Genomic DNA, 16277 nt, shown 5'->3' on the forward strand with positions numbered 1-16277 from the left:
GGTATGGTATGATGTATGAAATTACTCTCGGGTGGTTCTCCTACATAATTAAAACTGTTTGATATTCAGTATTTTTATTTCATTAAAAACTCGCCGTTCTTTGTTTGGAACCTTATTGTATAACCCTGGAGGCTAGGTCTACACTTTATGAATAAATTATATAGGAAGAAAAAAAATATATATGTCAACGTGTCATTTTGTATCGAACTAATTATTGTATGGGCTACAATAAAACGAGCCAGGCGTTCAAAATTCCAGATGTCTTCAACCAGCTGAGCTTCTGAACTCTCGCCTTTCAATACAGTCGGGTTTTATGATCTTGCTATATATTATTCTCCCAAAGGGATCCCATAATTATCCTCCAGTCAATCAATGAGAAAAATAGAGGCAGTAATGCTCACATTCCTAACAGGGGCCATCAAACCATGAGGGTTACTTGCTCCTCCTTCCCGAATTCTCAGCATCTCCTATTGAACTGAAGATCTGCTGTTTTCTTCCACTGATTTCTCTCCTTGTATTGCCATTTCAGTGCAAGGAAGAATAACAGACCTGAAGCTCACGCAAAGATTGAAGAACAGAAATTGTAAGTACTCACAGATGACTAGTGCTTCTTCTATCGCTTTCCCTTCTAATTAGACTCAATCTATTTTAACAGCTATTTCATAAAAGATTTCCGTTATACTAATATTTCTCTGAAATCTCTTTTTACGTTGTTTTGATCATGTATAATCCATTCCATAGATTCAAATGAAATATACATATGGAAAAACATTCTAGATTTGTTGTTTGTTCTAGAATCAAAACTATTCATCATCCCAGAGTTGACACAAATTCACAGAATTATTATTATTATTATAGAATAATAAGTAATTTATTAAAAATTCTTAAATAGATGGGCTCAGATGCAATCTTTTACAATTTCTCAAGGAGAAACATTCTAATCTTAATTAGAAGTAGAGTCTCCTGAGATGGTGTCTTGCTTTACCCATTTATATACATTTGTGGGGTTGTTTAATGCCTAATATACAGTAGAGGTGATACATTTTGTATGTTTAGTTTGAAGTTTCATAATGTGCATATTTGACTTATTTTAATAAATGCATTGAAGTTCTGAAAACTTTTACACAAGTTTGTAGTTGACGTCTTAAATTCTTAAATAACCATAAATATGTTCGTAAATGTAAAATAGCCGAGCATTATAGCCTATTATCGGAGATCCTATATGCCAGGTATTCAATGTCTACTAAGAGACGCAACAAATAACATCACAGTGAGAAAATATACAAATATGCTATTTTTAGAAATTGTGGTACTGATTTAATTACCTAGCAACGCATCAGAAATGATGGTTACCACTTGCGTGTGCATTCTTATTTAATTTGAGGCAATATTCTCTTTAGTTGAGAATATTTCACGCGGGTATTTTTGTTTGTGAGTCTTAAAATGGAAAGAATTGCGCGTTCATAAGTGCGGTTACTGTGTCGGTAACATAAGCGAAGGATTAAGGGCCTAGGGACCCCTATCTGAAGCCGAAGGCAACAGATGTTTCCAGATGTGCTAGCCAAATTATTTTAAACATTTATATTCACAGAGGAATAGGATGTATGCTCAAGCCTTAACCATTTGTGTGCTAGAATAGTATATCTAGAGTGCATCTTCACAAGTGTTACAAAGAAAATGTACAGGACGTCCGTATTTAAATAAAGGAATGGTGTTTTGTCAAAACAATGAATTTGGGCTATTTTTGGGACATTTTTGATGGTACCATTCACTCTCTTTTGAATCTGAAACCCATATACTGCATATACTTAAACACACAGGATCCCGGTCATACCAAGACACTACATAGTGATAGAATAGTACAGGACTACAGATCTTTGTGTGAAATACATAATTCTTTACCAGTGCTGCCCATTAATGTTAACGAGCCAGTTATAATTATCATCTCTGCTGGTACATGGGCTCTGGTCCCTCTATGAAAGCCACGTGTGACCTGGCAGGTGCCGCTATACTTAATACAAGCAGACAGGTAACATCATGCAGAGGCCACACTTACCACCTGTCAGGTGTCCCTTCCCCAGGACCCTGGAGAGTGAGCGAGTTCACCCGTGGGTCTGCCCAAAACAAGTCATGTCACCCTTCATACACATTATACCAACTAATTGCCCTTTGAGACAATTCTAGGTAATAGAATGGGTGATAGATATCTAGAATGTGCTTCCCAAAGAAGTAGTGGAAGGAGCTTGGGATCCATGATGCTATCCCCAAAAAATTAATCAATAAACAGATTAAAAATAGCAAACTAGATGATTGGAGCACCATATTTGAAGTAGTGGGCTAGGCGGGGGGCAAAGAGGACGGGCATAATGGTAGTCTTGCCCACTTCTAATCCACACCTTTTTTTTTTTTTTAATTAGGCTACAATATATAAATACACTTATATACATTCATTGTTATTTTACGAAGTCACAAAAAAAAAACCCATCTAAATTGTTCAGGTATGTAACCTTTATTCAGTTAATGTTAATGCAAATGTATTATATATGATCTTGTACATTGGTGTAAAATATATAAAACATTTTTTAATTAATCACAAATTAGAATGTTGGTTTGTACAAAATGTTTTGGTTTTTTTTAACATTAGAAAATCTGTGCTGGAGCTGAGACATTCCATATAATCTGCAAGAGCAGCTCAAATTAAGGAGTAAAAATTAAAATTTCAATTATTTGGAAAGGTCAAAACCATAAACCACAATGCTGCTTTAATAAAGAATACTTATTTCTTTGAGAAAATATTTTAAAAACAAAAAGAAATTAACTCATCTACAAAAATGGTTGAAAATGTTGTACTCTGTGTGAACCTGATTCTTTACTTTTCTTGTTATTCCACAATTTGATAACTTTTGTAATTTATTCTGCATTATATAATATGAATTTATAATTTACTGGAGTAGTTTTGAGCTCGGAATACGATCTCGTTAGACCTGTACGCGGCTCATGCAGACCAATTTTCCTTGAGAATCGTTTCAAGGGAAAACACAATTATGCAAATAGAAATCTGCAGCCAAGAAAAATGTTCTTAAAAAAACATTGCATGGTGTTACTGTAATGAAATATGCTTGTGCATTACTGCCAAGCGCTTTCATGGGACATATGCCTACTTTAAAATTGTAAACAAAATTCAGTCTGCTTGAGTGTTAGCCCAGGGACCCTTTTTCTTTGTTTCTATTACTGAGTCCCATAAGGTGGTTATAGCAGTTTAATCGCCAAAATATTCTTTGTATTATACACCCTAAGACATCCATAGATATTATTTTTCAATTGCATGGATGTACTTCACTCAGCATAATACCCCCTCTTTTACCCCAGCCATAACCACAGGTAGATTCCAGTTAAGACAAGCCAGCTACATGCACTTGATTTCCGTAGAGTATCATTTATGAATGTGGCAAAGGGGTTGCCAACTGTCCCGTTTACCCTGGGACGGTCGCGGTTTTGGGGAACTTGTCCCGAGAAATCAGCAGCTATTGGTGTGGGGTGAAAAAATAAAATAGTGCACCTGTGACTGTCTCCCTACTTTCTCTGCCAGATTTGGCAACCCTTTCTCCTTACTCGTAGCTCCACTTCTTCTCTTGCTTCCTCTTGTTCTTCTGTCTGCTGCCATATTTCTTTGCTTCTCCTAGATGTCAGCATTTCGAAACAGGCCTCACGGAGCACTTCTGCAAAAGGGCAGAGATTGGAGGAGCTGGGTAGAGGCTGTCCCCATACCTCCGCCCTCTTTTGCGCCTCACTTTTTCAGCAAATCTGCCTGCGTTATTCTGCTGTCTGAGTACTTCCCCCAAAGGGCTAAGCCATGGGGCCAGTCTTTTTCCTGTTCCTCCAAACAGGGAGCAAGTGTGCCCAGAAATTCCGCCCTTTTGCAAAAATGCTCCGCCCATTCCATTGTTTTGTCCCCAAACAACTTGCCTGTGCCATCTTTGTCCCTAACCAATTTGTCAGCGCCCCCAAACAGCCTGTCTTTGCCAGCAAACAGCGTGTCAGTGTCCCCAAACAGCCTGTCTGTGCACCAAGGCACAGGGGTGGTGTGTCTCTCTTCCTCCGTGCTGTGTGCTGACTGACCAGCATCCAGGAAGTGAATATGATATCACTTCCTGCACCTTGCATTAGTCACAGACACAGAGTGTAGGGATCATGTAATCATTCCTTATGAAAAAAGCCTCTGAATTTCATGTGAACCAAAAGGGGAGGAAACAAAATTTGTTTTCCGTAAACAAAAGGGTTAGTCCATCAGATAGAATAAAGCAGAATTTAAGGTTTTTCACGTAACTGACATAGAAGATTCCAAGGTGGCACCAAATATTGCATTCTCAATCTGCCACACTCGTTATCTCTGCCCTGAAATCCAGTGGCAAGTCTCTACTGGTCCAGCATTGAATTGTTATTATTATTTATTGTTTTATATAGCGTCATCAAATTCCGTAGCGCTGAATTATTTGCCTCTTCCATAGGACCCTTGTTTGCTACCACTGCCTTATTAGAGAGTTGGGATATGGCATTGACATTTTCTGACCTCTGACTCACGCAAGAGTAGGGAAAGAGAGCTCTGTTAAAGACAGACGTGTTAATGCCCCCTTAATGCAAATAAATTAAGATCCCTGGCCCTTCCAGCACATGTGTAAAAACTTGTCAAATTATCTATGATACTTTAAAAAAAAAAAAAAATAATAATAATAAACATATATATATTCTTTTCCCTTTTAATTGAACACATTTATGTATTGCATTTTTGTCCCAACTCCCAGACTTTTAATTGCGAGTACACAGTGGCAGTTTAAACAGCTGTCAAGATTAGGTAGTAAAGAACAGGAGATTTGACAACATTATTGTGCCTTTCTCCACTTCACCTCCCTCCTTTTAATTCAAACTTGTTTTTGCAACCATTTCACTGAGAAGCAATTAAACTGTTGAGTCCATGCTTGGATGAAGAAGGGAGGACATTTCTGTCTGCAATTAAAATAGTGAGCTCATGTTTTTCACTGGATGGGCCCAGGCACCCCACATCTTTCTCGGACATTGTGCTTTTTTTGTTTGTTTGTTTTTTAAGGAAAACACTATAATTATCGTTACGTCAGATCCTGTAGAATATCTCTGGCTTTAATTATTTCTTAGCAAGAGTGGCCTTTTTTTATAGAATGAGTGTAATTAAGCTTCATTAATATGGTCACCGTAGTTTGGGATTTTAAAGATATTGTTCAGAGCTGTTGAATAATTTTAAAAGTTGTGATTTGTTCATTGGTTTAATAAATCTTTTCCTTGGTGGTATACGTCATTAATTATATTCAATAAAATAACATTAGCATGTATGAATTTATTTATAAAATCCTTACATTTCCAAAAAGAAGGACATTTCTGACTGTTGAAGACGGAGACCCGCCAACTTCCCGTCAACGGTCCTACCTCAACTAGTAGTCATATCTATCGTCATTTTGGTTTAGATTTTGTTCTCTAGAGAATACTTGTAAGTATTTGCAAAAATAACCTTAATTCAAGATTTTGTGTGCACTGATATGTCATACTAAAGTCTAAGTTATGATGTCAGAATATAGTGGTTGCTTCTACTGGATGAAAACAATAGCCCAGGTATACACGGCATGTAGGGGTTATCCTTGGTGACAAGATGTCTTGATCTTAAAATGTGAATTTCCTAATATACCTGTCTGTATGTTTTTCTTACAGATTGAGACAATGAAGAAACTAATCACAATGCTCGCTGTGGGTGCAGTCCTATCCTTGGGTTATGTAGGTCTGTATTATGTCTTAAAATGTTGGAAGGGTCAACCTTCTTTCATGAGAAAATGTAGTAAATTCACAAAAAAATATTAATTCCTAACTGTCACTGGAAATGAACTACTTGCATCTGGAAAGTTTCAAAGTGAGCAAACCCTGAGACTCCTCAAAATATCTGCATTATATAGACGCTCATCAAAATATTATAAGCAAACAAATTTAAAACTCATGGGGAAGCCATCTTAGAGCTTAAATATATCCTTAAATATATCCATTAATATATCCATAAATATGTGCATTTAAACGCTGAGGGCATACCTGGGAACATTTAGGCTCTGGATACCGGCATTCACCTGTTGCGGGATGTGGCCAGGACTACCTGCTGATGTCCCGCTGACATCATTGAGCGTTCCCGCTGACGTCATTGAGCGTTCCCGCTGACGTCATTGAGCGTTCCCGCTTGCATCACTGAACACACTCCCATTTAATGTATTCTTTGCATAAAAACAAAGAATACGTACATTTAAAACTTTAAAAGAGTCTGTTCCTGTATAGGAATTACCAAAGCTTTAAAATTTTACAAATCCATACTAGTTTCACATGATATAAAAAAGCTTCTGTTTTCTATAAGGAGGCTGTCGGGGACATTGACCTGCTGCTTTTAATATTCCTATAGCACTAGGGAGGAAACATAAATTATATAAGTTGTTTATGTCATTGGTATGCATGCTGGAGTTTGTCCCAAAATTCTAATATCTTAAGCCAGAAATGTGTTTATAGATTTTAAAAAAATCATCAACAAAGCAGATGTTGGTTATTTATCCAATGCTTATTTTTTCTATTTTTATATAAAAAATGGGTTAATGGAATTATGGAATGTTCAACTTCCTTCATGTAATCAAATATTTGCAATACAGAGCATATATATTTTAAGATATTTATATATAGTGTGAGAAGGGGGGGTTACATTGACACCGTTGCTAGGTAGAATGCTGATATCCTTAGTAACTAAGAAATGTCGCATTATCTGCCTGTGAGATGCGGCTGAATGTCTGAGCTCAATGCGGACCAATAAAAATAACTTAGAAATTACAAAGAAAAAACCCAAAGAGGGAGATGTATAAATAAAGCCTCTGTTTCTACAGTGAGCCATCTTGACTTGTTTTTACACTCTGTGTAAATATAAGCTATTAAGAAAATAACATATTTGCAGCTGGTTACAGTAATAGTATTTGTGAAGAAGTATAAATCTCTAGATAATGTAAGGAATAATTGGTTTTATGTATAAAAAGTGATTCTGGTGCAACGTTTGAAACCAATGGAATGAATCAATCAACAGGAACACTCCATTGATCCATTTTCACTTGTCATACATCTCCGATGTGGAACACTATCTTCCACATCAGTCCACTTTTTTGGGTAATTTGATATGTTGTCATCTGGTGAAACCCCTAGGCATGGCTGCTCTCAGAATTAGCAGGGGGCTAGGCAAAGAAGACTTTGTTCTCCAAACAACGGTGATTTCTACAGGTCTGACAGAAGCAGGGTTCTGGGATATACCATATACTTAGAGCTCCATTTCATTCAAACCTGGAAAACCACAAGTGTAATAGAGAGCAGTGGGCAGTGGTACTGAGGGCCCAGGGCAAGAGATTTGCTTGCCCATGCCTAAGGGCTGCTCTACCCTCAGGCACTGATCTTGAGGAGCTACAGGAAAGATTGAAATCCCTCCACTTTTTGTCATTGGTTCACCAATGTCCCTCTCTAAATTCCTAATCCAGAAGTAGACACGGAAAATATGTGAACGCGGCCTTAAAGTTGTTATGAAAACAAACCCTTGGCTGAAAGGCTGGGATGTGGTAGCCTTGTTTGTCCTAATATTGTAACATTAGCTGTCCTAAATAATTAGTAAATCATTTCTACATATTTCAAAATACTAAAGTTGTACCAACTGATCCAGCTTTTCTAAGTAAAATATTTGTTGTGGAATTCAACTTTTTCATTTAAAATACAGTTTGCCTGAGAGGTCCCTTACAAAACAGAACTTTGAAGAACCACCCAATTATTTATGAACGTTCAAAAGATGTCAACTGGAATAAAGACCAAATAAAGAATTTGCCAAGCTCACCCTGTGAGGCGATGGGGCATCTGACAACCTCAATACAGATACTTGCTTACTTGGAATACTCCCTAGCAGTATTTCAGTTTGTGGTCAAAAGGAGCTTTTATGTATGGGAACTCTTTGAAAGGGTAACAAGATGTGGCATTCTGTGCACAGTGAACCCCAGCTGAGAGATGGAAGAAAAGAATGACTTGTTTTACAAAGCTTCCAAGTTTAGCCAAAGATTAGGGGAAAAAACAAATGATCAACCGAATATAAAAGGGCCTTAGAACTATACAAAGCATTCCTTAATTTTTCTCATTGGGTCTTATTTTGATGTCACAAGTACAGTCTCCGGACAATAATGGCTTTCTTCTATATTCCGAAATGTCCTGCTAGATTTTAACCTTTTGTCTTAGCATGAAGTTACCAGGAAATTCTCATGCTTCATACAACGAGTCTCATACATGTGCCACTTACAAGGGTATTATTAGAGGGTAAAATGGCTGTGTTGTTCAAATGTTATTAGCTCTTATCACTCCCATACAATTTAAATATTCTAAAGAATTCCAAAGTTTGGAGGCCACCAAAGGCGTCTAGGGTTACCTACAAAAAGTTGTGTTTAATATTTTGAAAATGTTTTTGTCTTTTAAGATTCTGAAGAAACTAAAGGATCCCTGCACAAGGTACAGCTCATGCTTTTTTTTCTTTTGATTTTTGTTATGGGTTTGACTTTTTATTTTGGGTTTTACTTTTAATGGGACAGCTGGAAACCCTTAGAGGAAAGATGCATTTACATAATGCCTGGACCCTTTCTGTGGCCTCACTGAGATTTATACTTAGTGATAACATGGAGAATGACCCCCAGATCTGCCTCCCAATGCCTAGGCCAAAATACATCACTGATGAACACTGAAAAATTCAACATCCCTATGGGTTTTCTATGTTACAGATAAACTTCTAGATATTATAGGAGAAATATACTATATAACCAAAAGTACATGAACAGCTGACCTTCACACCTATTTGAGCTTGTCTAAAATGTGTCTTTATGCTGTGGCATTAACTGGAACCCAAACCATGAAAATGAGCCCCAGGCCTTATCCCCACCACCAAACGTTACAGTAGGCACTATGCGTTCCACTAGGTAGTATTCTCCTGGCGCCCACAAAACCTCGCTTCATTCATCAAACTTTCGCTGGGTATTTTTATATCCAGTTGAACTAATGATGAACTCACTCATGACAAGTATTATATTTGTGGGAAAAGGGTTTGGAGTAAATTAAATGTTTTTTTTATTCACTGCCATAAATATATTTATTCTGCGCTGGGTAACCCATTGTTAGGTAGAACAAAAGATCAAAGAGCACGAATTCAGCAGATTTTTTCAGTATACTTGAATGCAATTAAACATAATGAACACAAAAAATGGCAAGTGAAATATGGAAGACATTGGTAAATCAAGTCTTTTTTGTATACCGTTGATAAATTTAGAAGAAAAAGGAGAATAATAGAATAATAAAAACACGCCAAACTTGGGGTTAAAAGTATGTTATAAATAAAGTGGGTTTATTTTCTCCCGCTGACACGTGAAATGTAATCTCTGTATTTTTCAACTCTGATTTATTGTGAAATTGTATAATCCTATTTTATTTTAGGAAAAAGAAAGAGCAAAGAGGCAGGTCCAAAAAACATTGACTATCACCACTATCCTGGTAAGCTGGAATTCACTATATGTTTTTCCCAAAAAAGAAAGAAAGAGAGAGAAAAAATAATAGTGTGAACTTTTTAGATCATAAATGTGTTACAAATATGTCCTCTATATATATACTCTAAATATGTTATAATAAAAAAATAGGTGTATTCATAAAATATATATATATATATATTGAGAATTCAGGTTTAATTCTAGAGAAATGATTATAAAGATACTTATAAGGAAAAAATGTTATTTTGTACACCTTAAAGTATCTTAATAAATGTTTCCATGTTGTACTGTACACTGTTCTGTATTAAAATAGAATTGGGGTCTGCACACTATTACATGTAGATTGTGAAGTGATATATTATTTTTTTTCCGGCTGAGGGTTATTATAAAGTAGGGCAGCTAATGGAACGACAGTTTTATTGCAAACCTTAAATGATGTATGCTGTGGAGAACTGCAAATGGCACATAATGAAATATGTCTATTTTAAAGGAACAACCCTTCGCAATGATGAGCGGATCAGAAATGGAAGGCTTCTGTTTAGACTTGCTTACTGAACTCTCCCAATCTGTGGGCTTTAATTATACTATAAATGTCGTGAAAGATGGACGATATGGGGCCAAAGACCAAGATGGAAACTGGAACGGAATGGTCGGAGAGATTGTTAAAAAGGTATATGATGATAACTGATGTTCTAGGTAATGCAACAAACATGTGCTTGTGGTAGATGTGAGATTGGTACAAGGTCAATTTTCTACAGGTTATGTCTTTATTCTGCAAATGCTTTTTAGAAAAGGAACCTTAATGAATAAGGACAGAAAGCATCCTAGAAATAATTGCACTGTGGAGTGATGAGTGTGATTTTACAATTGAGCTGAATCTAGCTACTTCCAGAACTCCTTACGGCTCTGGAACATAAACAAGGTCTTGAGTATTGTGGATAATGTGCATTGTGCTTAAGAAACAGTACGGGGTGGTTCAGGGCTGTATTGTACAAGTACTTTAAAAAAGGCTTGGACTAGAACTTACTGTTCTGCCTGTTAAAACAAAATTGTGGTTCTGGATGGTCACAGGAAACAACTTGTGGATGCATCCATGTAAAATACTTTCTTGCTTGTATTCTCCTTAGGAAGCTGATTTGGCGGTGGCGCCTTTAACAATTACTTCAGCCAGAGAAAATGTGATATCCTTCACTAAGCCATTCTTGCAAACCGGAATCAGTATACTGCTGAGGAAAGATCCTTCTTTTGAGAGCTCAACACTTTTTGGTTTCTTAAGTCCCTTCAGTAATGAAACATGGATTGGAATACTTATAGCTTACTTAATCACCAGCCTCTGCCTGTTCCTTGTTGGCAGGTAATGAATACATTGGCCCGAGTCTTCTTGGGCTTCAAAAACATTGTTTTCATTTTCATCAGTGGGGCACAGTGTTCTGTAATTTTTTATTGCATGGTAATGAGAGAACTCTTGACGTCACCAAAAGAGACTCGATACAAAAGTATTAGTAGCTGCAGACTCCTAGCTATAGCCAGGGATGCTTCATCCAACAGCCCTACCATCAAGATCCACCAATATCAGGTCTAAGAGGAGGCTAAGCTGGCAGCTGCCAGTCAGTTCTAAAACATAATTTCCTTTAATAATGGATGATTTACAAAAGGTAAAGATCTGACATTTGTGGTTGCAGTTAAGGGTGAGGCAACCCGTTTTTGGCTAACCATGGCCGCCTTTAGACCCTGGCAGACATTTATAAAGCTTTAAGTGGACCTGCACCTAAGGAATGAACATTAATTAACTGTTTATAAAACAAAACTGCTTTTTTAAGACAATATTGGTATTTGGTCACCATCCACATTGTTGTAATCTTTCCAGTGAAAAAACAAAATCAGATAAATGAAGTTTACATTCTATCAATGGTATTGGATCAGTAACCAGCTCATGTTTTATTAGGCTAAGCCCTTGTGAATGGAATGAACTTTCCAGTGAAGAGAACAAACTCACCTTTCTAAACAGCCTGTGGTTTGGAGTGGGTGCTTTTACTCTTCAAGGTAAGAAAGACAGATCAGATGCTTAAAATGCAAATGTTACACAAGGGTGGTTTCTAATTACTTAAAAACAACTATTATTTTTTTGCGAAGTGGGTAAATCCCTGCCTTGTAAATTAAGAACAAATTAAAAACACAACAGCTGTCCAAAAAACAATGACAGTAATGCCAGAAACCAGATGAGCTATCTTCACAAACAGGACAAAGTAGGCATCCCCATGAAGAAAGAAACGGTCTGTTACCTGTAAGTCAGGTTAGCAGAGAAATGACCCCGATTGATGGCCGGTTGACTCTGAGTCTCTGGGTGGAGGGCTGCTTCCCCAGGTCTCCAGGTCTTCTTTCTCCAGGCAGTGGAGTGTTGTTTTTGAACCCATGTGTGCTACAACATATCCAAGTCTGCAGCAATACCTGCCTGCAGCCTCACCTGGACAGGGTCAGGAGTCAGGCCTTCCACCCTTCCTACACAACCCAGGGGAGGACTGCTTAGCTATGAAAAGCTTACGCAGTTAGTGGATCCAAGTAATGGCTGCAATTGTAATGTAACACGTGGTTATTTGTTTCTTGTTGACAGGTGCTGAACCCCATCCAAAATCTGTTTCTGCCCGTATTATAGCAGTCATCTGGTGGGTGTTTTCCATTACCCTCTTGGCTGCTTACATTGCCAGCTTTGCTGCGTTTCTGAACATCGGCAATGAACAAACCACAAACATCCAAACCTTTGAAGACCTTGTCAAACAAAGAAAACTTGAATTTGGGACAATCAACAGCTCCTCTACTTTCCAGTTTTTCAAGGTGTGTGTCAAGGGTTTAATATTATGCTTTGCTTTAAAAAAAAGTGTCATACAAACCTCAAAAAGGACATTACCACCGCCATTTACCACCCGAACACCAAACAAACCGGGGAAATTTTATGAACTCATCCAAACTCATCCAACCATGACTTTATGGACCTTGCTTTGTGCACTGCGGCACGGTCATGCTGGAATAGAAAAGGGTCTTCCCCAAACTGTTCCCACAAAGTTGGAAGCATAGCATTGTCCGAAATGTCTTGGCGTGTCGGTTTGGTGTGAAGAACTTGAGATATATATATATATATATATATTTTCGTGTGACCTATTGATAGTAATCACATATTGTTTTCCTTTTCTTTTCAAACAGAATAATAAGAACCCAACCTACCGAATGATTTATGAACAAATGGAGAAAAATAAGGATCGTGTTCTTGTAAAGTCTTTCTCTGAAGGAGTGAGACGTGTGAGAGAGACAAACTATGCCTTCCTTGGAGAATCTGTTATGCAGGACCTTGTGGTTGCCCAACATTGTGACCTTGCCCGTGCCCCTGAAGTCATTGCTGGTAGAGGATATGGCATTGCAGCTTCACTAGGTATCTCTATTTAGTTAGCTAGGATTTCAAAACCCTAATTTGCATGGCATGGAAGGGAGAGGGTATTATCCATTCTGTGTAATTGATACATATATTAAAATAACCAGAAACAAAACAATTAAACTTTTTTTTGATTTTGCAGATTCTCCACTCATCAAACCTCTGACAGTTGCAATTTTGGAACAAATTGAATCTGGTAATGTAGATTACCTCCGGGAAAAGTGGTGGGAAAACACCTGTTCTTCGAAAGGCAGTGGAGGGTGGACCCCCGTGAAGCCGCGGATGCTGGGTGGAATCTTTCTCATACTCGGAATTGGCCTAGCTTTGGGAATAATTGTGTCGTTGATGGAACTAGTGTGTAAAGCAAAGAATAATGCAAACCAACAGAAGGTACTTTTTTTTTTTTTTTTTTCTGATAAGCCAAATGCCCTCTGAATTTTACAGATATATACAACTATGCCCTCTGTTCCCATCTCAAGCCTCTTAATTAGGTGGTACCAGGATTCCAAGGCTCTTTTGGGAGCCATTATTCTACTTGTAACCAATAGCAACAGGTGTAGTAAGATCACCAATGAACATTCCTATTGTGGTTTTGAAAGTTTATACAATAATGTTGTGACACTAAGACAAGGCAGTTGATTGCTCCTCAAATCCCAATTACAAATGAACGCCCCATATAAAGTTTTTATTCAATATTAACATGGTTGAAATATATACCGTATATATTTTTTGCTTATTTCTTTTAGAAGTCCTGTTGCTCTGCGTTCTCAGAAGAAATTAGTCAAAGATTCAAAACAAGGAAAGAAACGGAGGAGAGTACAGAAAAGGCGAAACCATAAGCAGGCTTCCGAGGAGAAAGTGTATGAAAATAGCAGTTTCTACTAGTAATGAGCTGCAGCTTTTCTTTAACGAGTGTATGTACTAGTAAATCGTGCGGCCAGCATTACGGTTCTTTTCTTTTTTGCGGTTGCTTTGTGTTGTTTGAGTAGACCTGAACTTTCAGTAGCACACACCTGATAAATTCCTGTTTGGCCAATGTCTTCTATAAAACCACATGAGGCATGGGCTGATCTGATTCAAATAATCCGGATTATGTTTAATTCAAACACAACTCTGAAATTCACTGTATAGTTAAATCGTAATATCGTAAAAGTACTTTGTTTTAACAAACAGCTTATTATTATTATCCGCACTGGAGAGGTGTTGCACGTAGTATTACAATGGTTCAAGAAAAGGTCCACAACACTACTCAACCAGTTAACTTCATAATAAAATACATTTAGTATTTACTGATATTTCTGGGGGTCCTACAGGAACCCTTGCCCTCTATGTTCTAAATGTTTTAATCTGATAAATCTAAGTAAATGTACTTATCAAGCTGACTGGCTATATTCCATTTCATTTGGAACATAAATTGTGTGCATACAAGTATATGAAACCATGGAACCTGGAAACGACCGATATTTTGGGATAAAGATCACAATTTATTGAACTCGCTAAAAGGGAACAAAGAAGTTTATTTGGTATAACTGGCTCTGGATGCAAAAAAAAGAGCAAACAAATTGATTATTTTTTACCTGTTTTTTCCACTCACGTTTCCAAGAGCAATAGTAAAACATGATTTTATTAATTTATGGGTCATGTGATCTCTTGATTCGGTCTTGATATAATGACAGGTTCCCTGACACTGACATTTCATGTGCGATTATAGGAAAATAATTCAAATATATTTCATAAAACCTTGATGATTTTCGCAATTTACTGTTGGATGCCAAGATGAAAAACTAAGCAAACCTATTTATCCGCCACATAAAAATAACAAAGGAACTTTTTCTTTGGTATGCCAACAAAGACTTTCAGCCTATCATTGTCGCACCTGTGTTTTATGAACGCAGGCTGCAGATTAGCATTCAGGATAGAATATGGAATGGAGAAAATGTTTTCATGATGATCAAAGATTTCAGGGCAACCTCTGGGCATTGAACATACAAGGAATATGTCTAAAGCTTCCTAATATAAGTAATATTTCTAATACTATACAAAAAGCCTTATAGCGTAGGAGGAACAGCTCCTCTAGACTACAGTACATATGCCAAATAAATAATGATCTCATAATACTCATGATTATATTTGACCTTCAGTCAAAACAATTCTAAATTAATTATTATTAAATATATAATGCATGTTCTTGATTTCAAGTAAGGTAAGGTCTGTGGGGTATTTGACTGTTTTAAAGAGAAGACATAACTGCATGTAAAAATACATGAATTTCTGTATTAATAAAAATAATACCCTAACATTTTGGGATTTGTGTGTTGGTGTGGTTTTATTACCTGCTTCATTTACTTTAAATTCTACATTTCAGTCTTAAAATGAAATTTTAGTAAAAACTTATTGTATTTTTGTTGTGCATGACACTCAACTAATTGAAGTCATCCCTCTTATCGTCTTATGCCTTCTTTCAAAGAAGAGACATTTAATGGCATTTTTTTCAGCCACATTTTCATGTTAAATGCATATTGAGTCTTTTTTGCAAGAATTACAGTTACTAGTTACTAAAGTTTGAAACAGACTTCCTGGTCATTTGACCATTTAACAATGAAAATGGTTAAAATAAGCCCTGAAAATGGCACATTTCTCTAACCTGATGTATGAGTGGCTAGTATGACTTCTTTAATTCCTAAAAGCAAGAGGTCAAAAATAATTCAGAGGGCAATTTAAATGGGGCAAGAGTAACAAAATACTGAGCTCACATTAGGTAGGCTACCTAGAACACACCCTCTTTTCCGGAGTATCTTCACAAGGGGCAGGGCTAGCCCAGCTGTGCAGGAGGGGTTAGCCAAACATAGGGGCGGCTTAAGTGGGTGGGGAGCGGAAATGGCCAAACAGAGCTCCTCTACCCAGAGAAAGAGGAACGCGACCCGGAGAAGCTCTTCACCCAGAGACATCACACTAGCTCAAGCTTTATTGCTTTTTCCTAGATTTAGCCAAAATGTGTATGTTAGCGGCTTATTTGTTTCTAAAAAAATTAAAAAACAAATTGTGCTAGGCAATTATCTAAATCGAAGATTCACTTTTGGAACATCTTCACGGGTTGAGGGTGGCCTGGCTACTGGTGAATTCATACACACACACACACACACACGTTTACCATCAAAGCATTAAACTTAGTGAAGCAGCCTCCAAAATCAGACACATTTACAAATTTGCAGCGGTCAAAGCACTAAATTTGTTTTAAGGATCCCAAAATAGCAACG

The 16277-nt window shown here is 37.1% G+C and overlaps 1 protein-coding gene and 1 long non-coding RNA gene across 2 annotated transcripts; one reads left to right on the plus strand and one right to left on the minus strand.

The window, feature by feature from the left end:
* Positions 1-428: 428 nt before the first annotated feature.
* On the plus strand, positions 429-13878 carry LOC128469804 (glutamate receptor U1-like). Its single transcript, XM_053451600.1, has 11 exons — positions 429-583; positions 5737-5803; positions 8543-8574; positions 9547-9603; positions 10087-10266; positions 10724-10950; positions 11542-11639; positions 12208-12428; positions 12795-13020; positions 13163-13410; positions 13767-13878. The coding sequence occupies exons 2-11, from the start codon at positions 5746-5748 to the stop codon at positions 13857-13859; spliced, it is 1440 nt and encodes a 479-aa protein (XP_053307575.1). The 5' UTR covers positions 429-583; positions 5737-5745; the 3' UTR covers positions 13860-13878.
* Positions 13879-14087: 209 nt separating this feature from the next.
* LOC128469805 (uncharacterized) lies at positions 14088-15134 on the minus strand. Its single transcript, XR_008345995.1, has 2 exons — positions 14875-15134; positions 14088-14318 (listed from the first exon to the last, which is right to left on the minus strand). It is a non-coding gene; the product is annotated as an uncharacterized LOC128469805 (long non-coding RNA).
* Positions 15135-16277: the final 1143 nt, after the last annotated feature.

This window comes from Spea bombifrons, chromosome 12 (assembly GCF_027358695.1).
Source record: "Spea bombifrons isolate aSpeBom1 chromosome 12, aSpeBom1.2.pri, whole genome shotgun sequence".
In the NCBI taxonomy this organism is placed as follows: Eukaryota; Metazoa; Chordata; class Amphibia; order Anura; family Pelobatidae; genus Spea; species Spea bombifrons.